The sequence below is a fragment of the Sinocyclocheilus grahami genome, unplaced genomic scaffold, assembly GCF_001515645.1.
Source record: "Sinocyclocheilus grahami isolate Dianchi unplaced genomic scaffold, SAMN03320097.WGS_v1.1 scaffold126.1, whole genome shotgun sequence".
Lineage (NCBI taxonomy): Eukaryota > Metazoa > Chordata > Actinopteri > Cypriniformes > Cyprinidae > Sinocyclocheilus > Sinocyclocheilus grahami.
This window is the reverse complement of record NW_015505305.1, coordinates 4,409,652-4,437,277: the sequence shown is the minus strand read 5'-3', so window position 1 is coordinate 4,437,277 and position 27,626 is coordinate 4,409,652. Positions and strand designations below refer to the sequence as shown.

The 27,626-nt window shown below is 36.1% G+C and overlaps 1 protein-coding gene across 3 annotated transcripts in view; it reads right to left on the bottom strand.

Moving 5' to 3' along the window:
• The window catches only part of LOC107590275 (phospholipid phosphatase-related protein type 5-like), a 53,503-nt gene that overhangs the window by 20,223 nt on the left and 5,654 nt on the right, over positions 1-27,626 (bottom strand). For 2 of the 3 annotated variants that reach the window (XM_016278977.1, XM_016278976.1), the window contains exons 3-4: positions 8,276-8,408; positions 2,373-2,623 (exon numbers count right to left, since the gene is read on the bottom strand). In XM_016278977.1, the coding sequence (XP_016134463.1) occupies positions 2,373-2,623; positions 8,276-8,408 (384 nt within the window). Of the gene's footprint in view, positions 1-2,372; positions 2,624-8,126; positions 8,151-8,275; positions 8,409-27,626 lie in introns of all 3 variants that reach the window. The other variant, XM_016278975.1, reaches the window with a different exon arrangement.

Here is a 27,626-nt window from a genome sequence, read left to right as displayed (position 1 = left end):
GCAAAACTCCGCATTTGAACAGTCAATAGCAAATACTTAAACTAATAACAAAACATACTTACAGTAGCTGATTCAGAAGCGCCAGATTGTCATAGCAAAGTCAGAATTACCTCCTCTCCTAGGTTCACGAAACGGTCGTCCATAAAATGCATTGCTGTTCTGTTGCAAGTAATCTTAAAGATTCCTAAATGCATCTACTTCCGGAAGGCCAAATAAAGTGCTTTTGCTTTCGCCTAGAAACACACAGCGTCTCCCTGACATGGCTGCTTCAACACTAACTGCGGTTACTGAAACCACGCCTTCTTTCTTTGCGTGAACATCTGGGCGGTATTACGCAAATATTTCCACATAGTGAGGTAGATATGTGGGGGCATGTTAGAACGAGACGTTTTAGGGGGGCGTGGCAGAGTCTTAACTTTGATAAAGAATATCTATTTGGATTTGAGACTTTAGTCTTTGCAACTTCAGGGACCTTATCTATACACAATCAGCTTGTAACACTCCAAAGAGAAAGGAAAACTTGAAATCGCATCATATGACCCCTTTAAAGCCTTATTTTTATCATGTAGAATTATTTATAGTGATACTCCAATCAGGATTTTTAGACATTTACTCAGGGCCTTAATTTAGCTTTTGAAAATGGGGAGTTAGGTGACATGTTGGGGGGATTTTTTAATTTGAGGGGTGGAGGGGGGCATTTTATTGACATTTTTAAAATATATATATTTATCTGACCTAAATGTTTGATGATCATGCAGTGCATTTGTTTTTACAATCGTGCAATTGTTGCACAATAGCTTACACACAGCTGTATTTTGTGAGCTGTATGCGAGGCGGCCTTTTACACAGTGTTCACACATACTCCGTTTGCAGTGCGTATGTAGTCCATTTGCGGTACGTGAGTGGTGCAGAAACAGCACAGACTCATTGTGCTTTCACACAGGAGTCGGCTCCTGATCCGTGGCTGTTTACCACAAACACAACATTTATCCATTATTTTGATTTCAAATCAAAACATTGTTACTGAATATGCTTTTTCAGCATTGTGATTCTTTTTTGTTTTTTTACACAGTACAGTAATACAATCTATTGTGTTTAAATTCAATACATAAGCAACACTTTTTTCAATGCTTTTACTTTTGCATTTACTTCTAGATTTATATATTAAGTTGCTCATGCAAGTGGCAAAACATTTACATTTAGTCATTTAGCAGACGCTTTTATCCAAAGTGACTTACAAATGAGGACAATGGAAGCAATCAGAATCAACAAAAGAGCAATAATAAGCAAGTACTATAACAAGTCTCAGTTAGCCTAACGCAGTACACGTAGCAAGTTATTTTTTAATTATATAATAGATAAAAAGAAAACAGATAGAATAGAAAAAGAATAGAGAATGCTAGTGTTAGAAGTCTTTTTTTTATAAAAAAGAAAACAAATAGATAAAATAGAATTAGAATAGAGAGTGCTAGAATTAGAGGGTCAAATAAAGATTGAAGAGATGTGTTTTTAGCCACTTCTTGAAGATGGCTAAGGACTCACTCAGCTGCTCAGATTGAGTTAAACTACTTTTTCAACGTTTCCAAACTTTCTAAATTAAAACTTACCATTGACAGAAACATTCAGCTCTACTGCCTTTTCTTTTGCATTTAAATCTTTATTACAAGCAATCCTGCAGTTAATAAAGAACTTTGTTTTCCTGCCTCCAGGAGTGCATCTATTATTGTTTATCTAGAAGTGCTCTTTTCCTTTAAGCCTAGCCAAAAAGTCATATGTGTTGACTGCAATTGCAAAATTTTCGTGTCAATCCAAGCTCATATTTACCGCAAACAATGCGCTGTCACTTTAATTCAGCGCTTGCAGTACAGCAATAGACTCAGTGCGGAAACAATCTCTGCACTGCTGCAGACGCACCGCTCCTGGTACACACTGCCGGACCACAACCGTGTGCAGTGTGAACACTTTATAAACCAGGTTTATATCTGAGTGCGCGTGTCTGGTTTTGAGCAAGAGCAAAGGAAATCCACATGCGAGCGGGGAGATTCACGCTCTATATCAACCTACCTTCGCGCTACAACAATGCACTCTCGACATTTGCCATTAAAATAATGCTCCATTTAATCCGTTAACATGAGTGCGAGACTGAGACGGTGCCGCTGCATGGCGTGCCAATCCTCTCATGGCAGGCATCAAGCTTGAGATCGTTTTTTTGAGATCGGCCTTTTTAGAGACCGCCGATCAATCATCCCAACGCGATTATCGGCCGATAGTGATCAGTAGCCGATCAATCGGAGCACCCCTAATATTTTGCAACAACGTCACCACAGGCACGTTTTTCCAATGAGGATGGGTTGGATTTATGAGATACTCACAGCCATATAGACAGCAGCGTACACGCTGAGCGCCGCCTCTTTGGAAGGGAAGGTCTTGCGTGCACGCAGGATGTCGTCCTCGTTGCCGGTGCAGGCTTCCTGATGGCTGATGTAGCGAAGAGCTTGCTGGCAACCCAGAGCTGTATAGTTGGGCTTACACAGTGTCAGGAAATGAGGGGCCAGGTTCCCCGTTACCACCTGACCAGCGTTCACAAAGATGTCAGTGGTGAAAAGGCCAAACATGTATACACCTATGGAGAAGAAAACAGATCCAGATACCAATTACTACAAAAACATGAAAACTAAAACTTTCATTCTCTTATTTTTGTGAATTTACTATTACCATATATCTACCATAAACACTTCCTATATTTGATATTAAAATTCCCTGCCTTTATTTGACATTAAAAGTATGTAATCCCTTAAAGAGAATCCATCAACATGGGACTTAAAGTATGTATTTCACAAACGTGACCTGGAAAATTGGTTCAATTATTCAGCGGTCGCGCTCAGCCTGTTTATGTGGGCTCGGTTAGCACAGCGCGTACCAGAACCGAAATTTCATACTTAAGCACATTAAGGGGACGGATTCGACTAAGCCTAGGTGATCTCCACAGTGGCACACATTTCGCCGCTGAGTTGTGAGGAGGCATTAGTGGAGCTAATGTACTGAGCTAATGAGATAACCAAACTTCATAACTGAACCTCATAATTGAGTCTCTCATCACCGCTCCGTAAACCAAACCATAATACCTCAAATAAAAGAGCTCAAACATTGGATGTGCATGTTATTGACAAACCAAATTCAATTATATTTTATATAATAGAATTATTACATAATTTTCTTATAATTATCAATGTTTTAAAGTTTTTGCTGCTTAACATTTTTGTGATACATATTTTCATGATTCTTTGATGAATAAGAAGTTGAAAATAACAGTATTTATTTGAAAACTTTAATTTAATTGTCTTTACTGTCACTTCAGTTCATGTAATGCATAACATTTTTATTCCTTTTTATTTAGTATCTTTCTTACCCCAAACTTTTGAATGGTAGAGTATATATATGTTTAGCCCTATGAACACGCCCTCATTGTCAAAAATCTGAACGTGAGAAAGTGAGCAAGACTTTTTTTAATATGGGTAACGGTTTTGTTGGCTCACCACTTGACGATCCTGAAGCAAAACGAGAACCACAGAGCTTGAGGAACCCAAAATCATGATGGACACATCACAAATTAGTCTTCCTCTTCATAATATACCCCTGTGTTCTGAGGAGTTTTACAACGGTAGATACTAGCTGAGGAACAGGAAGTCACCATTGTTTCTGAAAGAGCTCAGTTTTTCTCCTTCACTCCTAAATGTCATGTTCTTTTTGTTTGGAACATCTTTTCAGCTCAACAGAATGACAGGCTTGACAAGGCTATTATTATAGCCATTCAAAGACTTGTGTCAACAATAAGTCATTTTCACAACTGTTGGCAGGCGTATTCAGACGACAACCTTAACAAAGCCCTGTTTAACATGTTTCCCTCTGTAAATACAGTCACTCAGAGGAACGCCTTGCAGATTTTTTACGTGACACAGAGAAAAACAAGTTTGGCAGATGGTTTGGAGGGAAAATATGGTCTAGTTTTATTAAGAGACTTGAGAATGCCAGTTGAAAAATAATTTAGTTTTTGCTTTAGGCTGGAAAAAAAATATATATATATAATATATATATATATATATTTTACATGAAAGGCCTGAAATGAAAATAAAAAAAAAGATTTTACCCAATTGTGACTGTTTTATGAAAAGACATTTTTAACTCCATTACCTTCATAATGATACATTCAGCCCGAGTTCAAATTGTTACAGAAAACATCAGATTTAACATTTCATTGATATAACTTGGAGGAAGAACAGGAGCTATTTAATGATGCTTTACTGGCACAAACACACTGCTTTGAAGTGTTTTCTGTTTTCATTCACAATCATTTATGATATCAAGAGCCAATGTGAACCAAGAGTTCTTTTCAGGCAGAGAGATGGGGAAATATTACTGAAAAAGCCTGCCTGAGCTAACCGAGAGTGCACCATGACCCACAGCCATTTTCTAAATTTAATCTCTCCCGAAGAACATCGCAGCGTGACTCATTATGCAAATAACACAAGCCAGTGACTCCAGGTCACAAAGCAACTGGTCTCATTCGATGCTTTTCAGTCGAGATGCATCATCAAACCTCAAACAAGACAGGAAGAAACATCATTCTTCAAAATTTTGATTTCAAGTAGCCGCCACAGACTGGAAATCTTCTAGGTGCTTTATCTTTTGAGTTTGAGGTTTGCAAGGACTAAAACTGTAAATCAGATAATAACAATCAGCACCCATAAAGAATTTTCTTAGTATAATAATGTTAAAATGAACCATTTTAACACATATAGGATATAAATGGATGATTTGCCCTTTATATTTTTAATAACATTTTGTAGAAGCAATAAGGAAATGTGCTATATTGTGAATATATTTACATACACATAGTAATGTATTTTAAGTTTCACTTATTTGATTGAAAATACAGTAAAAACAGTAATATTGTGAAATATTATTACACTTTAAAATAACTGCTTTCTATTTTAATATATTTTAAAATGTAATTTATTCCTGTGATGCAAAGCTGAATTTTCATTGCTCCAGTCTTCAGAGTCACATGATCCTTCAGAAGTCATTCTAATATGCTGATTTGCTGCTCAAGAAACATTTCTTCTTATTATTATTGAAAATTGTGCCGTTTAATATTTTTGTGGAAACTGTTATCAATTGTCTTGGTCACATTTGACGAATGGAAAGTAAAAAAAAAACTTTGGATCAATTTAATGTGTCTGCATAAAATTATGAATTTATTCAAATAAATTCTTACTGACTCCAAACTTTTGAATAGTAGTGTATAAATTGTATACACAACCTCTTGAACCTTATTGCTTAATTGATGCTTATTGCTTAATTGTATCATTACTCACACTAATGTTGTTCCAAACCTCTATGACTTTCCTCAGTTACCAATGAATGTCATTTGGTGTCACTGATGTCAAAAGTAAATGAGATTTGAGAACTGCAATGGATTTTCAATGAATAATGACTTAATTTTTAGTCTTTCTACATTTCTGATGAGGTTTGGAACAACTTGAGTAAATGATCATACACACAATTTTTGGGTGAACTGTCCCTTTTAGAAAAAACCTGGAGCTTGAAATAACTTGCTATATCTCTTTAAAGATAAAAATGTCAAAGATGTAGTCTGTAAACAATCATGACAATGCTTTTGAGCTGCCAAGTGCTGTAAAGTAAAAAAAGAGAAGTCTCAGATAGATCCGATTTCCCCTGGGCCACACTGACTGCTGCTGAACAGTGACAGATGCTGTCAGTAAAGTAAAGGTGATATTCTCAGCGCCTTGTAGGAGGCTTAGGAACAATTCTGCTTATCTGATTTGTCTTTAAGACCGTTAATGTTTTAACACATATAGGATATAAATGGATGATTTGCCCTTTATATTTTTAATAACATTTTGTAGAAGCAATAAGGAAATGTGCTATATTGTGAATATATTTACATACACATAGTAATGTATTTTAAGTTTCACTTATTTGATTGAAAATACAGTAAAAACAGTAATATTGTGAAATATTATTACACTTTAAAATAACTGCTTTCTATTTTAATATATTTTAAAATGTAATTTATTCCTGTGATGCAAAGCTGAATTTTCATTGCTCCAGTCTTCAGTGCCACATGATCCTTCAGAAATCATTCTAATATGCTGATTTGCTGCTCAAGAAACATTTCTTCTTATTATTATTGAAAATTGTGCCGTTTAATATTTTTGTGGAAACTGTTATCAATTTTCTTGGTCACATTTGACGAATGGAAAGTAAAAAAAACAACTTTGGATCAATTTAATGTGTCTGCATAAAATTATAAATTTATTCAAATAAATTCTTACTGACTCCAAACTTTTGAATAGTAGTGTATAAATTGTATACACAACCTCTTGAACCTTATTGCTTAATTGATGCTTATTGCTTAATTGTATCATTACTCACACTAATGTTGTTCCAAACCTCTATGACTTTCCTCAGTTACCAATGAATGTCATTTGGTGTCACTGATGTCAAAAGTAAATGAGATTTGAGAACTGCAATGGATTTTCAATGAATAATGACTTAATTTTTAGTCTTTCTACATTTCTGATGAGGTTTGGAACAACTTGAGTAAATGATCATACACACAATTTTTGGGTGAACTGTCCCTTTTAGAAAAAACCTGGAGCTTGAAATAACTTGCTATATCTCTTTAAAGATAAAAATGTCAAAGATGTAGTCTGTAAACAATCATGACAATGCTTTTGAGCTGCCAAGTGCTGTAAAGTAAAAAAAGAGAAGTCTCAGATAGATCCGATTTCCCCTGGGCCACACTGACTGCTGCTGAACAGTGACAGATGCTGTCAGTAAAGTAAAGGTGATATTCTCAGCGCCTTGTAGGAGGCTTAGGAACAATTCTGCTTATCTGATTTGTCTTTAAGACCGTTAATGCAGTCAGATGTCCAACAATCCAGCAGCTTGGATGACTAGGCGCAGCAAACTGTGAAAGTATGACTAAAGTACTGTATATTCTACCGGAAAATGAGAGCGTCTGTGGTGAATGGGAACCATTTAATGCAGAAATGAATAGGAGATGGAAGTGGATTTTCTCTGAGGATCAGGCTAATAATCCATGACGTTGCTGTTTCTTTATCTCACAAAAACACTAAAGCATTAGTGGGAGAAACTGAGTGAAAAGGGGAAAAAATTTAACTGCGAGAACGAAAGAGCAAGGAAGAGAGACAGACAGACAGCACAGATTAAGTCTGGTCTTAAGTATATGTGACGTGGCTGGAGAGGCTTTACCATCATGGTGTTGTAGAGCATGTGAGGTTACACAGCAAAAACACATGTAGATCATATAGAAGTACAGGTTGTGTTCCCAATATTGATGCACCAAAATTTTTTTTTTTTTTGTGGTTTCATCTGAATATTTCCTATTGCTGAAATTTTGGTGCATCACTAATTCTAAGAATCCATATTTTTGTGTGCAACAAACTGCATTTTGACTAAACCTTAAAGGAACACGTCACCCATAAATAAAAATTGTGTCATTTACTTACCCACATGTATTTTCAAACCTACGTTACATGATTTAAACTTCATTTATTTTATTTATTAATTTATTTATAATTTAGCAAACGTTTTCTGCTTTTTTCCATAAAACAAACATACAGAAAAGTGACCACAGCTGTTAAGCTCCAATAAGGTCAAAAAGTACAACAAAAACAACAAAACAGTAGTCCATTTGTCTTATTTCAAGTATTCTGAAGCCAATTGAGTACATTCAAGTCATCCTTTTCATTATTATTAATGAATAACATATTATGTTTCAGTCTGTTCCTCAAACAACATTCCTGTGTGGCTTCAGAATTTAGAAATATAGAGCACAAGTCATACTGGACTACTGTTCTTTTAAGGTGCTGTTTTATCCTATTAAGAACGTTCTTTTAGAGAATTTTTTTTATTTTTTTATTTCTCCATTTGTGTTTTACAGAAGTCAGACACGAAGGTAAATGAGGGCAGCTCTTATTTGTCTGAAATGTCCCTATTATAAAATTAAAGTGTTTCAAACACCTTCCTACACATGTTTTAACATAAAATACAAGGGTTTTTGACATTAGTGCACTTACCGTTGGTTGGTGCAACCTCTTTTTCTGTTGAGAGGGACAAAACACATCCAAGTAATTCCCACAGTTTAACTATAAATTGAATGCCAGAGCTGCAAGCACAACGTTCCATAAAAAGATCCATAAAATGAAGTGGAATAGCCGTGACATACCAAGGAAACGGAAATTCCTCCTCACTAATGGGTTGAGGTAACAGCAGTCCCCGGTCATGATGGTCTTCTCTCGACTGTCAAGATCTTTTGATGTGTACTGTATCAAGAACAACACCGTTTCTGTCACGGTTATCTGAAACAGAGCGGAAAAACAGAGAATGTCAAACGTCTGAAATAAAATTAACTAATACATTTTTCACATATTCTGAAGAAAATATGAGTGGTGCTTATTAGCACAATAAGTTATTACTAGATGGTTTCTTAACGGCTCAAGTAATATAGCCCACAATCAAAATCATTTTCGATTTTATTGGTATATAACAGAGTACAGAACCCAAGAAGCTACGAGTGTGTGGAAAGCTACAAATGAAACCAAAGTAAAAGACTGAATGAAAATTTTTTTAAAACTGACAACGAGCCTGAAACAGAATCAAGATATTGATTAGTCTCTGGCTGCATTATTAAAGCCTGCCGGTCTTGCCTCTGCAAATGACTGTCATAATAAATGTATTATGTTTTATTGTGCTGATGCTCATTATGAGAATGGGCACTATTTCTATCCCATAAATCCAAATTAAAGTTCGTTCTGCCCTTATTTACATCCATTAGTAGATGAAGTGTTGCAATATTGTGGTAGACCGAAGCCTTGCCTTGACTACAGGCCTTTTCAAACTGCATACTTCATCTATAGGATTGAATAATTTGGTCAGGTAGATTGATATCATTGGTTAACATTATTCTTCATCGCCTACATAACCCTTGTTAGTGCATTATAAGAAAAAAAATATTTCAGAGACAGATCAAATTTTTAGATTTAGTGAAAAACTATGAAAACAGTAACATTTATTAAAAGCAACAAAATCAAAATCATTATCTTTTAGTCTTCTTGTGAATGATTCCTGTGTGTGTTTTTTTTTTTTTAGTGTTTTTGTAATTTTTCATCAAAATGTAATAACTTGCTCTGCCTGTGAAACGACTTTCCTTCTCCACTGATATCACCAAGCCCTCATGTTTAGCCCCCCCCCTTCACAATCCATTGAATTCCCAATGCATAAGGTTGTTTAGTATCCTGTCACATTCAGAAAAACATCACATATAGTCTCATATCTAGGACTGAATCATAACTTCATTAAAATCAAGTAAATTTGGCAAATTCATGTTATTAAAAATGGATTTTAGGTTCCATAAAGATTTTAGGCATTTAAAGTAAACTATCTGCAATAAAACAGACACATTTCTTTCTCTTCCTCTGTTCATGAGTGCAGAGATTCAGGTTTGACTGAGGTAACGAGACCAGGATACGAACACACATGAGGAGCTTGAGGCTCTTCTTGATCTGTCAGAGTGATTTAAGAGCTTGTCCAGCTCATCGAGGGTTTGCTTTTGGGGCTTATAGATGCAAGCAGGATCTTCTGCTTCCAAAAGCTGAGAGACTTAATCTCACATTCTCAAACTGCATAAACCTCTGCATTAAAATCTAGGTAGAGAAGCGTAGTTTGGTGGCCTCTTCACCCCCCTCTTTACTTCAAAACAGTAGCAAAACCGCTCAAGGCTTTACACACATACATACTGCAGAATCTAGGTTATGAGCATCCAGCAGAAGAGAAAATGATCAGGAGAGACAGAAAAATTGAAAAAAAACATAACCATTTGAGAAACACATCATTGCTTCTGTTTGATCTATACATCCATCAGGAAACAGATTTAAACCAGGGCTGTCAATCAAATTACTTGCATGAGGTGCTGATTAATTAGATTAATCACATATTTGATCATATATTTGTTGACAAAAGCTAATTTAAGAGAATTTAATACTTTATGTACGGAAAATATAAATATGTATACTTGTATTTTTCTATATATTTAATGTAACAACCTCACAGGGGAAAAAAACGTGTGCCGGTACAACGAGAATAAAGAGCTTGACTTGAAAAAGGATATTCAATGGGAAAAAATGACTTGATTGTATCTTTTAGGAATTTCTTGGGTTGTGAAAAACTGTTTCTATAAGACAGGTAGTTAGAAGGCTGAAAAATAAGAGAGCTTGGTGATGTCTGCTGAAAAGGAATGCAATTTATTTGACAGATTAATAGATTCCTTAATGGTAGATTACGAAGACATAATTTTCTTGCACTGAATAATGAAATTAATATCATGCTGATATTATAGGTGATGCATGCCATTTCTGTACCACTAGCGTCACCAAAGAGAAACCTAAACATTTCTCTAAACATGTTCTCTATCTCCCATTGGTCAAACAAACTGATAGCCCCTCCCCAAACTCATATCGTTGGTTGAGGTTGTTGTAATGTCATGATGGACAGGATTCTTTCATAGCAAACTACTATTAGCAACTAAAACAGTATGACTGTCTGAATAACAACAGGAGGTATAAAAGTAGGTTAACGAAACGGTGTTTATACTATCAGCGGTTAAGGGCTAGATTACATTTTAAATGGCCCTGTCGCATGTACATTAACACCTTTTTTACTTGTTAAAACGGGCTAAAACCTGTTAATATTCTGAAACGGGTTCTTCCACACCAAACGGTTAAAAAAATGATTATAGAACAGATGGTTTCAAGCGAATACACCACACAAAGAACTAATCTGCATCAGAATAAGAAGGTTCAATCTTCACGGTTAAGCTCTAAGCACGAGGTTACAGTCCTCCACCTGAGCAGGAATTCCTCAATATTACACCATGCTCTTATGTTGTCACCCTTGTGTGATGTTTTTACACAAGCTTGTCAACCTGAAGTGCCTGTAGATCTCAAGAAGAGGAAGAAACATCGAAAGGATGCAGCTGAACTAATTTCCTGGCGTCTTATTTTACACAAAGTTTAATTACATGCCCGACAGTGGGTTAGTAAATTCAACCATTTCCAACCGGCTAAAACTCACTACACACACACACACACCAATTCAAGCTTGAAGTCCTGATCACTTAGCCAGACATGAACATCTGTTGGTTTCTCGCTGGTTTGTAGGGCCCAGATGATCACTGTTGACAATGAGTGATATTTGTTTGGACTGTTAATGAACAGCTATTTCATACTCCTCGTGGCCCATTTTCTGTTGACAGAGTTTTTTCAATCTGTTTCGGGTAGCTGAGAGAAAGCTAGAGGACTTTATGGATGTACTGAATCAGGAGAATATGCTAATGCTGTGAAACTAAACTCCACAGAGTCAAAACCTCTTGATGTTCCTCATTACATTTTTAAAAATCACCATTTTTATACAGAATCCCTTCAGCCACTGAACTCAGTATCATTACTGGAATATAAAAAGACAACTGACAGAATATTATAAATATATTATCAAGACCACCTTAGACACAAACATGAGATTTAAACCCAACCAAATGTCAACAATGGAGTATGTGTTGAAAATCTCTGAAAACTGGTGATTAAGAACAATTTCTTGTGATTACTAGACGAGATTACTAAGCAGTTCGATCAGCTTTATATGGAAGTTAATTTCCATAAGGGAAAAAAAAAATCAAGCTTTGGTAATTATTATTTTTTTTGGTAGAGACATAAAAATTCACAATTTTGACGTCACACTCACAGTCGCGTGTAAACATGTCGTTTCGTGCGAGAATGGTTCTAATTTTAATTGCATTCATTGTAAACGGCGACAGATAATGTATTTATGTCGTGCCAAATGAGGCTTGCACAGCCTGAGTGAATGTGTGAGAGAGACAGCACGCACAAAGTAACGCACAGAAATTTATAGATGCATACTGCGGTAGGAAAAAAAAAAAGATATTTACAAAATATGCTTTTAGGTAAGCAACATTATACGGCCATGATGTTTCCCCGAATATCAATATCAACACGATTGCAATGTGACACTGAGTTTATACAACAGTATTTCAATAAACAAGAAGTTAAAATTAAGTGACTTAGATTTTAGACAAAATATTGACTGTATTTGCTCAATTTCACTGACGAAAATAGTTCCGATCAAAGCCACAGCAGAACTGTTGTGTGCCTCCGAGCAACACACAGTGGCGTTTCGTTACTGAATGAATCCACGTTTTTGAATGAATCGAGTGAGTCAATGATTCAGTGGCTCATTCATAAAGACAGTCACTTGCCTCGTTTCTGAATGAATCAGCCGATTGAATGAATAAATGACTCATTCATTAAAACAGACATTTGCCACCACCTACTGGTGGTTTAGTCATATTTAAAAGTATAATTTAGTCATATTTAAAAGTATCATTGCATATTTTCAATACAATGTACTGTCTGTGTAGTAGAGAACTGTCTGTGTAAATGCATCTAATGCCACTTCAGATGCAGCTTCTGTTTCCTCAGCAGTGGAAAGATAGAGTTTGTTAATACCAGTTTCATATGAATGATAACAACTCTACAGTTTCTTATTATTCTAACTGAATTAATTGAAACAAAGTAAGAATTTGATGTGAAAGATGACATTTAATAAGATAAGGGGAAAAAATGACCATTTATAAACATAGTGGGAAATGACATCTATTTTGTAACATACAGCAACTTATTTTAAGTTAACCATTTCTTCCTCTTTCCAGTCTCAGAGCACTTTATTTTGAGAGTTGTTTAAGTGAGAGAAAATCTGTAACTTAGTCCAGATTGGGGGAATTGTAGTTTAATAATTTCTTTTATCATGTAAATAATTTTTGCATTGAAATTTGCATAGATTTTTGTTTGTATATACACTGTCAATTATAGTTCTTGGAAACAAAAAAAATAAAAATCAGAATCGGCCAAGAATATTGCAATCGGTGCATCTCTACTAATAATTTTAATTAGTACAGGTCAGAATAAGTACGTGGTTTCATTTTTACATAAATACATCTGTTAAGCTGACTGACGATGGAACATTACTTCACCCATATTTTGACATTTTATTTTCACAAATGTTATTTGAAACATTAAAGACGACGCTTCACTTGCATTTGATATGCTTTCTATGCATAGAAAAATCCCTTTTGTAAATTTAATTGGATGCAGACACCAAAATGGGACGTCTCGTCTTTGACCCCTGTAACCAATATATTGGGCCAGTAAAAGAAGACCTTTCTCTACGATCTATAAAAGTCTACAACAAAGTGTCATTAGTCAAAACAACAATACATCTTCATTACCAAGATGGCTGCCAAGTAAATTGACTTGCTTAAAGGGACTTTGTTTGTGGTCAGTACCGACAGAGACTCCACACACAGAGCACTGCAGAATACTAAAAGATTTAGAAACCACATTTTTGTAATCTTATGGTACTTTACTTATTGATACCCACTCTGAAAGAAAGTCTGTGCCAGACTAAACACATTCAATATAATGAGTGCTATTACAAATTAAACTGGGAATGGTCAGGATAATATATATTGTACTGTACATACAAAGATGAAACCCTCTGACAATAAAACACCAATTAGCTTTCTTAAAAGTAGACCGAATAAAAAAAAGTTATTTGTGAATAAATCTCATGAAACTTTGATGAATATGTCTGGGTCATATTTCACCCCATAATCAAAAGAAAATAAAATAAAAAAATTATGAGGCATATTTTAGGACTATTAATATATAATCCTTCAATAAATCATTAATGTGCACAAAATATATTTAAATCATAAATTATGTGTCAGTAGTATTTGCAATGCATTTAATTTATTATTTAAAATAAAAATGTGTTTAGACATTTTTAACAGTATTACAGTAGCAGATTTTGTGTGTAAAAATGTTTTTAACATGAAATTGTCAATGCAAAAAAGGTACTAACAACATGACTTTATTCAAATATTATATCTTATGAATAAGACATTTCTATGAGACTCACATAAAATGACATTAAGCTGTAAAACCCTAATTGGAAGCTTTATTTCTAAAAGTGAGTCAGAGAAATATGTGCATGCTTATATTAGCTTATTATTAGTTATAGTTATTAGTCATGTGGTAATTGCTTTCTTGCCCTAAGTAACTTCAGCACGTCTTGAAAAAATGACCATTTATAAACATAGTGGGAAATGACATCTATTTTGTAACATACAGCAACTTATTTTAAGTTAACCATTTCTTCCTCTTTCCAGTCTCAGAGCACTTTATTTTGAGAGTTGTTTAAGTGAGAGAAAATCTGTAACTTAGTCCAGATTGGGGGAATTGTAGTTTAATAATTTCTTTTATCATGTAAATAATTTTTGCATTGAAATTTGCATAGATTTTTGTTTGTATATACACTGTCAATTATAGTTCTTGGAAACAAAAAAAATAAAAATCAGAATCGGCCAAGAATATTGCAATCGGTGCATCTCTACTAATAATTTTAATTAGTACAAGTCAGAATAAGTACGTGGTTTCATTTTTACATAAATACATCTGTTAAGCTGACTGACGATGGAACATTACTTCACCCATATTTTGACATTTTATTTTCACAAATGTTATTTGAAACATTAAAGACGACGCTTCACTTGCATTTGATATGCTTTCTATGCATAGAAAAATCCCTTTTGTAAATTTAATTGGATGCAGACACCAAAATGGGACGTCTCGTCTTTGACCCCTGTAACCAATATATTGGGCCAGTAAAAGAAGACCTTTCTCTACGATCTATAAAAGTCTACAACAAAGTGTCATTAGTCAAAACAACAATACATCTTCATTACCAAGATGGCTGCCAAGTAAATTGACTTGCTTAAAGGGACTTTGTTTGTGGTCAGTACCGACAGAGACTCCACACACAGAGCACTGCAGAATACTAAAAGATTTAGAAACCACATTTTTGTAATCTTATGGTACTTTACTTATTGATACCCACTCTGAAAGAAAGTCTGTGCCAGACTAAACACATTCAATATAATGAGTGCTATTACAAATTAAACTGGGAATGGTCAGGATAATATATATTGTACTGTACATACAAAGATGAAACCCTCTGACAATAAAACACCAATTAGCTTTCTTAAAAGTAGACCGAATAAAAAAAAGTTATTTGTGAATAAATCTCATGAAACTTTGATGAATATGTCTGGGTCATATTTCACCCCATAATCAAAAGAAAATAAAATAAAAAAATTATGAGGCATATTTTAGGACTATTAATATATAATCCTTCAATAAATCATTAATGTGCACAAAATATATTTAAATCATAAATTATGTGTCAGTAGTATTTGCAATGCATTTAATTTATTATTTAAAATAAAAATGTGTTTAGACATTTTTAACAGTATTACAGTAGCAGATTTTGTGTGTAAAAATGTTTTTAACATGAAATTGTCAATGCAAAAAAGGTACTAACAACATGACTTTATTCAAATATTATATCTTATGAATAAGACATTTCTATGAGACTCACATAAAATGACATTAAGCTGTAAAACCCTAATTGGAAGCTTTATTTCTAAAAGTGAGTCAGAGAAATATGTGCATGCTTATATTAGCTTATTATTAGTTATAGTTATTAGTCATGTGGTAATTGCTTTCTTGCCCTAAGTAACTTCAGCACGTCTTTATTACAGGGACAGTCCCCTGGAGCAATCTGGGTTAAGTGCCTTGCTCAAGGGCACATGATGATAGGGGACGTCTCTCAAAGAGTGTGCATGAGAATGTGTTTCGTGTTCAATATAAGACATTTACATACAAGTGCACTTGAAAATCATGAGCTAAAATGACTGGCACATTGCATATTAAATTAATAGTTTACCCAGAAATAAAAGTTTGCTGAAAATGTAATCACCCTCTCAGGCCATCCAAGATGTAGATGGGTTTGTTTCTTCATCAGAACAGATTTGGAGAAATGTAGCATTACATCACTTGCTCACCAGTGGGTCCTCTGCAGTGAATGGGTGCCGTCAGAATGAGAGTCCAAACAGCTGATAAAAACAATCCACACAACTCCTGCCTATCAATGAATGTCTTGTGAAGTGAAAAGCTGTGCGTTTGTAATAAACAAAACCATCGTTTGTAACTTCAAATCACTGCTTCTGGCTAAAATAGTCCTCCATTCGTAATTTGGCTTTCTCAAGTAAAAAAGCTGTCTCATCTGAATCAGGAGAAAAATATTCACCATGTACCATTTTCAAGTGAAAACAGTCCAAAACAGTTCTAAACAAACATATAAAATTTTTCAATGGGGGAAAAGCTAGTATACAGTAGATTATGGACTATCCCCCCCCCCGGGAAATGGCGAAGTCACGTTTGGGACCTCAAATGTGGCATATCTTCTGAAACGTGTAAGTAATAGCATCATTACATGGCTGGTCGCTTTAATGTTAACTTAGAAAAATGTGAGCTATTCGAGTGCTTGTGCTGAGTGTGGAAGCTGAATAGCAGCGTGTTCACTACATGACAGTTAACATGGAAGTGCCGGTGTTGTGCCGAATTCTGCACTCCTGCCAGATCAATCATGAGCTAAAATGACTGGCACATTGCATATTAAATTAATAGTTTACCCAGAAATAAAAGTTTGCTGAAAATGTAATCACCCTCTCAGGCCATCCAAGATGTAGATGGGTTTGTTTCTTCATCAGAACAGATTTGGAGAAATGTAGCATTACATCACTTGCTCACCAGTGGGTCCTCTGCAGTGAATGGGTGCCGTCAGAATGAGAGTCCAAACAGCTGATAAAAACAATCCACACAACTCCTGCCTATCAATGAATGTCTTGTGAAGTGCAAAGCTGTGCGTTTGTAATAAACAAAACCATCGTTTGTAACTTCAAATCACTGCTTCTGGCTAAAATAGTCCTCCATTCGTAATTTGGCTTTCTCAAGTAAAAAAGCTGTCTCATCTGCATCAGGAGAAAAATATTCACCATGTACCATTTTCAAGTGAAAACAGTCCAAAACAGTTCTAAACAAACATATCAACTTTTTCAATGGGGGAAAAGCTAGTATACAGTAGATTATGGACTATTCCTCCCTCCCCCCCCCCGGAAATGGCGAAGTCACGTTTGGGACTTCAAATGTGGCATATCTTCTGAAACGTGTAAGTAATAGCATCATTACATGGCTGGTCGCTTTAATGTTAACTTAGAAAAATGTGCGCTATTCGAGTGCTTGTGCTGAGTGTGGAAGCTGAATAGCAGCGTGTTCACTACATGACAGTTAACATGGAAGTGCCGGTGTTGTGCCGAATTCTGCACTCCTGCCAGATCATGCACCCCCTCGTTTTGGTAGGTTTAGGAGTAGGTGTGGGGTTAGGATTAGGCAATCAGACTTCAACAAGGGGGTGCATAATCTGGCAGGGGTGAAGAATTCGGCACACCGGTGCAATCATTTGCATTTAACTTAAAATACTCCATAATTTTTGGTCATACAGATAAGAGTAATACATTTTTTGAATCTTCTTTTATTTGTGCGCACTCACAATAACAACAAAACATTGTGCTTTTGTAACATGATGAAAGCAAACAGGGAGCGCTTTCTGCCGTCTAGGTCTCTGTGAACTTGAGCGTGTCAAAAAATTACATTTTACAATAAAAATGGACACTACAACCGAAACACTAGTTTATTAATGAATTATCATAATGTTAAGGCAGTCTTCTTGCCATTTTTTCCCTTACGCATTCATAATCATTACTTCTGCGGTGCACTGTGGCAAGTTTTATGCGTGCGCTTGAGCGCTGATAGGCTATTAAAGGCTCATTATTATGAATTATATGGTTTATAAATATAAACGTGCGATTAGTCTAAACGCTTTAAATGAATAACTATTAGTCGATCAGAAAAATCTTTAGTTGAGGACAGCCCTAGTTAAAACACCTTAATGATTTGTTTCTTACAAACATCTCTTCACACTTCACAAGACATGATTATGATGTTTCTCTTTGACTGCACCCATTCACTGCAGAGGATCCATTTGTGAGGAAGTGATGTAGTGCTAAAATAAGAAATAAACATCTACATCACGGATGGCCTGAGGGTGAGTATACATTTTCAACAGATGTTCATTTTTGGGTGAAGTATTCCTTTAATCTTGCCATGACTATTGGCCCGGCCTTGCGCTATCAAGTAAATCTGCAAAAGTAATCATGAAAAGTCATTAAATGCTTGGGTAAAACAATTATACTCAACCTTTGCTCATTATAATCTCTGTTGAAGTATGGGCTTTATTGTGATTTAGCACATTTGGCAGTGATCGTCAAATTCCATTCATTATCAGAAGATTTATCAGTATTAAATAGGATTTTACGTTGTTATCAGTTTTAAATGAAGTTGTGATGGGAACGCTAGTCTGCCTCATCCAAAAGTCTGACTGTCTACGTGTGATATCGCACAATCGCATCCAAATCCAGCAGCGAACTTATGTTGAGGGATTTCTTTAATCATTTACGTTTGTAAGACTTTTTCCCCTAAATCCGCACCTTAACGCATCAATGTCATTTTGCCAATATCGGCTCAAACTGAGCAATATCTCTGTCTGAAGCTCATATCTTTACCGCAAGCCTTTCAGACTACAAATCACAGTGTGACGGTTTCAGTGCAAGTCTGCCGTGGAGTTTATGAGCAATACTTTGTGGAAATAGAGTTCATTTCTCTTTACGACAGCTTTGGCTGGGGTCATAGTGTTGCGACGTGGAGATCGGATTATTTTTTCGGTCTAGAAAAACATGAGCCAATATCTGCACCACTCAGAAAGGTGTTGGGGGGAAAAAATATAACAACCTAGCTGCCATGTAGCAACACTTATAATCTGACAGCACTGTAAATGAAAAATGCATCTATTAGAGTCTGGAAACAGTCTAGGAGGGAATAACTGAAAATAAGAAGTCTTTATATTTAATTTTCTTTCTTCCACTCATCTTTTGTATTCAGACTATGAAGCATACCAACATAGCCAAACATACCAAACACTTCAATAATTTTGACAATTAACCAAATCTAGTCCACAATGCAGCTTATTCTAAAAACCACCCACTTAAACAGCAATCAATTGTCTGATCAACATGTAAAGTCACAAACCATAGTTTTTATTGATTTATTTTAATTTATATTTTTAGGGGTGTGGGCAAATCTGCAATCTAGAGTAGGTTATCAGCAAAGAAAAGAAGAATATACGCTCACTAAGTGCTAAATTTGAGAAAAAAATATGTACCTTGGTTCAACAGTAAAAATGCAACTATACAAGGAAAAGGTACTAAATAATCGAATTTGTCATTAGGGCCTTTCGCACCGCGGGAACCTTTTCATAGTACCAAAACTAATTGTGGAACTACCCACTTTTTGGCGTTTTCGCACCGCCGGAACAACTGGGTGCGGTTTTAGTACTGGACTGCCTTTTTCGAGAACTAAATTAGCTCCTACTCCGGCGCAGGGTCTAACCAGCACAACTGGTACTAGCATGGTCGTCAGAGAGTGGGGCAGGAACATTTACCAACAATCCAGTGGAGAACCTCCAAACATCTGAGCTCTCGTTATAGTTCCCGCATCTCGCCGGGGTCTGACGCTCCGAGCGCACGCGAGGTTGGCACGCGAAGGCGCACGAGCTGCATGGCACAGCGCTCGAGCTGGAATGAGGAGAGCGCGAGAAAGTGCCACCGCGCGCTCCTTACTACAGCCAGCTGATGATGATGATGAGGCACGTCAGGCGCCGTGCTCGCGCCCCATCATCATCATCATCATCATCATCCGCTCAGAGGTTATTCCGTCAGTCACCAAATGTCACCTCTGCTCTTTCAACCCTGACGAACAACAACAAAGCTGGCTTTTTCTGTAAAATATACTAACACACAGATGGTACAATGTCAAGTGATGATTAAAGTTCCTAAACACTTTGACCAATCGTAACATAACGCGCACACTAACACAAAAGAAACTCCGCAGAGGTCGCACGTTTAAAATAAAATGTAAACTAACTTGCTGGTTCCAGCAGGGAATTTAAAGAAAAATAAATTAATACCCTTTAGCTTATAGAATGTATATATTTTCACAAAGTATTGCCACAATTATAAAATTTGCCTATATTAATAATCTTGTGACACGTGTGTAGAAACAGATTGTCATCATTCAAATATTTTAATCGCGATTAATCGCATGATTGTCTCGAGTTAACTCAATCGCAACTTAATCACACATTTGTATCTGTTCTAAATGTACCTTAAATGAATACTTTTCACGTTTGTAATACTCTATTCAACATGGGCATGGACAAATATGGATGCTTTATGCAAATGTATGTTTATTATTAGTGAAACCATACTCAACATAGAGCATGAAGACTAGACATGTTTCGAAGGTCCTAGATGTTTTTCAAATAACTTGTTCATGCCTATTAGACGCAATGAATAAAATAACATAGAAATACCAGGTTCCCATTACTTCTCTTTCTTTGCACTGAGCAACTTACTTACACAAGCCTGTTTACATTATTTGCAGGACAGGGCAGCTCACTTCTTATAAACATGCAAAATGTACATTGTGACGAGCGGAGCGGGGCCGAGAGCCGTGGGAACGGAGCGAGGCCGGTGAAGTAAATGCTAATGAGCGACACCTGCGCCACTCACCGGTCTCGATTCCCATGGAGGAGCTCCGGAAGGATAAAAGGAGGAGTGACGACAGTGTTGGACGAGAGAGGACCAGGCCTGGACTTTATTTTGTGTTTTGTGTGTGGCAGTCGTCCGCGAGGGGCTACCGCTTTGCTTTCATTTTGTGTTTGTTTAATTTATTAAATTCTTTAAATGTTCGCCGGTTCCCGCCTCCTTCTTCCCGATCTACAAACTGTGTTACATACATTTATTATTTATTAATACATTTGTTTGCCTCTCTGTGCCCACATACTGTAATTTGATGCAGCCAAATTCTCAATAAAACAGTTTTCCTTGTTACATTTGACTGTTTCTGTTGTCAGACAACCAAAATAATATGAAAAAGTGACTGAAACGCTGCCAATTAAGACTACATAGCTCTCCCTTCCAAGATGTTAATCTGCACAAAAATCCTGATGTATAATCGAGCCGTCGTCTGATGAAATCAAATAAGATAAAGACAATAGCTGTGCTGTGATTTTGGCTATACTTGCATGTAAAATTAGAGAAGCAACATAATATGTGTTTTAAAGGGGTCATATGATGCGATTTCTATTTTTCCTTTTCTTTAATGTGTTATGTAGCTGTTTGTGCATGTATATGATCTGCAGAGTTACAAAGCTCAAAGTCTCACACAAAAGGATTTATTCTATCTAAAAGAGAAGGCTGATCCAGACCAGGCTAAAATGCCTCGTTCAAACACGCCCCCACATGTCTACGTCATTTTTGCTATGACAATCTGGCGCGTCTGAATCAGCGACTGTAAGTATGTTTTGTTACTAGTTTATGTATTTGCTATTGACTGTTCAAATGCTGAGTTTTGCGCAGCACAGAGTAACGCGTCGTGTGTGTGTGTGTGTGTGAGAGGGGAACAGGGTCACATCACAGCAGTGAACAGCCTGTTAGAAATCATAGCATGTCAGCTGTCTCAAAGTCGGCATGAAACGGAAGTTGCAATTGTCTTTTCTTATCTGCTGTGACGTATATCCGAGTGAAACGGCATCTGAAATGAGAGGGCGGGACTTGATTTCGTCCTTCGAGAATTGATTGGCGAGAGAGAGAGAGAGAGAGAGAGAGAGAGAGAGAGAGAGAGAGAGACTATTGATAAGAGAGAGAGAGAGAGAGAGAGACTACTTAAATGACTGAGCGCGTCCTCCATCAGTTTAAGTCATATTCATGAAAAAAATTTGTTTGCAATGTCCTAAGAGAAATGTTGTCGTAATATCCTAATATCTTTTCAATGTTTAGGGGTAACGTACTCCCTCATGACTGGTGTCAGTGCTATAAAGTGAAGCATCAGCTTCAGCTTTTCCCCCTGTCGTTTATCCCAGCGTTTACCCCTCACGTCACTAGCTCCGCCCTTGCGCCATAGCTCGTGACCGGAAGAGAAGATGAGTCGTTTTGAGGGGGAGGGGAGGTTAACGTTTTTGATTACAGATTACGAGGGCACATGAATTAAAAAAAAATTATGAAAAAAATTATGAAATTATTTATAATAAACATTACAGTATTCTCATTATAATAAGAATTTTAAATTTTGATTTCATGGTGACTTTAACCGCGGCTTGTGTACTGCATCATCACTGTGTCTGTCATGCGACTCTGTTGCCCTTTCGGGCTTGAACTGATGGTAAAACTAACGACATTATTAACTGTCTTGATATTTACTTTGAAAGCTGAAGCTCGCGATTATGGTAAGGGGCGTTACATTTCCGACGCGTGCTTGTGGTGTTCGGCCAATCACAATGCACTGGGTCAGCTGGCCAATCAGAGCAGACTGCGCTTGTCGGAAGGAGGGGCTTTGAGGCGGGGCATAGAGGACCTACAATAATGTACAGTATTTGAAAAATAATGTGAGGGATCTTGTCACTAACTACGAGCATGTTCTGAATATGATGTATCACTGAACATGAAAAGCTTATTTTTGATTTTACAGTTCAGAAACACCCTAAGGAATCAGCTGGCCTAGATTTAGTTACTAAACCCACAGACCAATAAATCAGAGCCCTAATAAAGACGTGTTACATTGCATCATAGACTACCATAGAAAGAAGACTGTATTACAAAGTAATATAACAAAATACATATTAAAGGACTAAATAATATTCATAAACCCCTTAAAAGCAGGCAACATAATCACTGCTTCTATAAACAGCACCTAAAGTATTAAAAGACTAATGACAGAAAGCAACTCCAAAGCAACTTATCTTTTACACCACGCTTCATGAGAAATTCATGGTCTGTGTTCAATGTAGTCAAGAAGATCTGAAGGGATTCTCTTTGCTTTTTTCTAAATATTTGTGTCAGGCTGAGAAATACTGAAATAAATGCCACTCTTATGAGACCAGCAATACAATACAACATCTATGCAATGATTTCAAATATTTAACCATGACTTTGTGCTTACTTTCTACTGCAGAATACAAATAAGGGGTCTGTCAATTCTGTTACTAACCTTAAATTACACTACTAATCTTAAAATAGTGTACTATTGTATGTTTTGATAATGGTAAGTCAGTTTTTTAATGTATTAAAGACATCAACTGATCCCATGATAGGAAAAGCCCTAAAAGGTCCTATATAGAACTTTTTTCTGGCTTATGATTGAACCCTTATGGAACCTTTAATGGGACACTCCACTATTTTTGAAAATAGGCTAATTTTCCAACTCCCATAGAGTTAAACAGTTGAGTTTTACCGTTTTCGAATCCATTCAGCCGATCTCCGGGTCTGGCGGTAGCACTTATAGCTGCAGCTTAGCATAGATCATTGAATCTGATTAGACCATTAGCATCTCGCTCAAAAATTAACAGAGAGTTTCTATATTTTTCCTATTTAAAACTTGACTCTTCTGTAGTTACATTGTGTACTAAGATCAACGGAAAATGAAAAGTTGCGATTTTCTAGACCGATATGGCTAGGAACTATACTCTCATTCCGGCATAATTATCAAGGAACTTTGCTGCCGTACCATGGGTGCAGCAGGCGCAATGATATTACGCAGCGCCTGAAAATAGTCCCCAGCTAGGTAACTTCCAATAAGCCTATTTTAATAATACCTACTGAAGAGTCAAGTTTTAAATAGGAAAAATATAGAAACTCTTTGGTCATTTTTGAGTGAGATGCTAACGGTCTAATCAGATTCAATGATCTATGCTAAGCTACAGCTAAAAGTGCTACCGCCAGACCCGGAGAGCGGCTGAATGGATTCGAAAACGGTAAAACTCAACTGTTTAACTCTACCATAGTGGAGTTGAAAAATTAGCCTATTTTCAAAAATAGTGGAGTGTTCCTTTTAAGGTTTCCAAGTCTGATGCGCCCGATAGAACCCTTTAATGTTCTATATGTATTCTTAGAGTGTATGTCTTTAAAAAACATAATCTGTGCTGGTAGGCTGCAGTATCAATGTCAATATGAGAGCAGCTTTGGATGAGATGGTATTCTGAAATTAAAACTCATATATTAGATTCTTCTAGAAAGGGCTTTTGGTAAACAGCCAGCAAGAGCAGTTAATTAGTGTTTGAGGGCCACCATACTTCAACTAAATGAAATGGTTCAACTACAAAGACTGCACGTTTGATTAACATCAATTAGAATAGTCTGCCTGAAACATTAAATTTCTGTAATAGTACCTGTTAGAACAAAACACAATGACAACTCCACACACGTAGAAGAAGGAGGTTGCATGTAGACATCTGAACATCAAGCTGAGAAGATTGTTTCCTTTTGAGCAATGGAAGGATAATTATCAAGTAGAGCAAACTCAACAATACTTCTCTAAGTCACTATCATTTTAATTAATAATCCATTCAGATGTGTATCTATCTATCTATCTATCTATCTATCTATCTATATATATCACATATGTATATATTTAAGAAATATATGTAATATGTATTTATTACATGTAAATGTTATATATAAATATGAATACATATATATATATATACACATGTAAATATGTGTATATATACTGTATATACATATAAAAATACCCAGCACCCACACATATATAAACACAAACTATTATGGATGAGATTAATCGCTAACTATCTATCAATCATTTTATTAAAAATATTAAAAATCTGACCGATAGCCTGTCATCTTGTGCATACTGTGGCTATGTCTGGATGCATCCTCTATTCGTAACTAAGTGAAGATATGATAAGGTCCAGCCTCTTTAAAGCCTGCAGAAGGAAGCTCAGTATCAAAGCCAACTACTATAGTATATGAATGTTTTAGGCGAGTCTAAAGAATAAGAACCCTCTCTCTCCCTCTAATAGTTTGGCGCTGCTTGCTTAGCGGCTGTTCCATCACTTATTCATACAGCTCATGATTCATTTAAATGACTCTGTGACTTTAAGACAGATGCTTCACAGAGCACTTTAATCATCCACTTTTTCCATATAAAGGTGTGGGTGTAATGAAGCATTAAACTCAATATTAATGCAGATCATTCAGGAAATAAGGCAGATAGGAGGCAGGGCTTTTCTACTGTACACATCTCTCTCTCTCTCTCTCTCTCTCTCTCTCTCTCTGCCAGCAGTCTTCTTCTAAGCATTAACTTGCATGTCACAGACAATAACACTGCCACTGAAAAAAGTCTCATTACCTGAAAGGGAGAACTTTATTAGGGAAATGTGCTTCCTGTTTTGTTCACTAAGGTTTTATGAGGCCACCCTTTTGCATATGACACAAAGATATTTTATAGAGAGGAAATTTAATGTAGTCTTTGTTTTAATAGGACATTTTTTATGTTAACAGGTTCTTTTACATCTGTTTTTGTGTTAAAGGGATATCCAGCCAAAAATGAAAACTCTGTTATCATTTACTCACCCCCATGTGATTTCAATCCTGTGTGACTTTCTTTCTTCTGTAGAACATAAAAGAAGATATTTTGGAGAATGTTGTAATCAAACAGTTTCGGGTCCCATTGACTTCCATTATACTTTTTGTCCGTACTATGGCAGTCGATGGGACTTAAAACCATTTGATTCCACTTGAAGAAATGCATTTGGAACAACATGAGGGCAAGTAAATGTTGACAGAATTTTCATTTTTGTATGATCTACCCTTATAATTTCTCCTGGGGATTTGTTAAAATGACAGCATATACTACACCTCCAGAAACTGATACTTTTCAGCATTTTATGGAATCAGACTTTGCCAAGTCAAGCATTATGTTCAGATAATTTTTTTGCCTGCTATGTTTATTAATTATGAACAAAATATAAGCAAACAAATAATTAGGTAGTGTTGTTCAGTTTGGCAGAATGTGATCGCACCTCCAAACATTAATTTAATCTACAGTTCAGAGATTCATATGTATGTTCTGGGAAAACCAATGGCACACAAGCCTGTGTATATCTTCCAACTAGTTTTTAATTAATTAGATCATTTCATGTCAAATCTGTGTCACTGCTAGACAATTACATAAGGGATAACGTAGAGCAAGCCACTCATTACTGCAAATTAAACCCAGACACTTGATCAGGACACAGTGGATTCTTATGGGTTTATTTCGAAATAATGACTAACTGACTGTACAGTATGCTGCTTTAATCTTGAACATTAGTAGTGCCAAAATGATAAGCACATGTAGCCTATATTTGCACTAAACCCATAATGTTCATATACTGTAAATTGCCCAGCAGTTTTGAACTCCACAGTATAACATAATCTCAAATAAGAGCAATGGTTTGAGTGCCAGCAGTGTATCATTAGTGTATTGGGCCTCACTGGATCAAGAAGTTATAGTCCGTCCACGCTACCTATCATTGGATGTTCAAAGAACTCTTCAGTTGACCTCTCTTGCCTTTAAAATGAACCTGTGAGAAATTAAATATGGAGCCATGCTCTTGCCTCAATGGTGCCACACTACTGCAGAAAGGAAGTGCCACCTAGTGGCCACTAGAGTAAGAACCTTGCCACTCACTACACAAGAAGGAGGACTAAAATATAAAAACACAAATCCATGTTAAAGCCAATTATCAGGTGCATTATAGAAGCCTTATTTAACATGCATGCAGAAAATGAATAAATATTATGAATAAAATAATAATATAATATAATATAATATAACTAGAACACCTTTGCAACCACTTATATTAACCACCCAAAACAACCTAGTTTTGGTCGTAAAAAAAAAAAAAAAACTAATAAAATCATATAATATAATACAATACAATGAAATATAAAAGAATAGCTGTAATTTAACTATTTAAACTTATGAGTTTCAAATTTCTTCCCCAACACCAGACTGAGCAACCCTTCAAATTCCTGTTCCTGCATCACAAAAACACAATTATGCAGAAAATCTACATTCTGCTTGAAACAAGTGCCACCCATAACAGAAATGCTGTCAGGCACTCTTCCTTCTTAGGATTGATATTTCAAACCGGAGCCCTCTGTGATCTCATCACCGGACAGATCTCAACAAGGCATTTCAGAGCACTTGCAAATATTTGCAGACAGCCGTGTCGCTGATTGCCGTGGCACAGCAAACAGCCATTTCATTCCTGCTGCTCTGTGCCAGCCTCAGTCCTTCAGATTAATGAGGACGTGCCCACGGGGAGCGATGACCAAGCATTTCATTACAGGCTAACAACAAAAGCAAATTCAGCACAGTCTCTCAGAACTGTGATCCCATCAGACAGCAGTAAATACTGCCGCATCGTGGAGGGAATTAAGATTTTTTTGCAGCGCTCCACGCATGATATTAAGTTCTCAAGAGGCCACTGACAAGCTTGGTGAGCGAAACATTTCTTTGCAAACCTCTACCACCCAAAAAGTAATTAAAAATTGATCAGGGTCTCTTGAGATTAATATATATATATATATA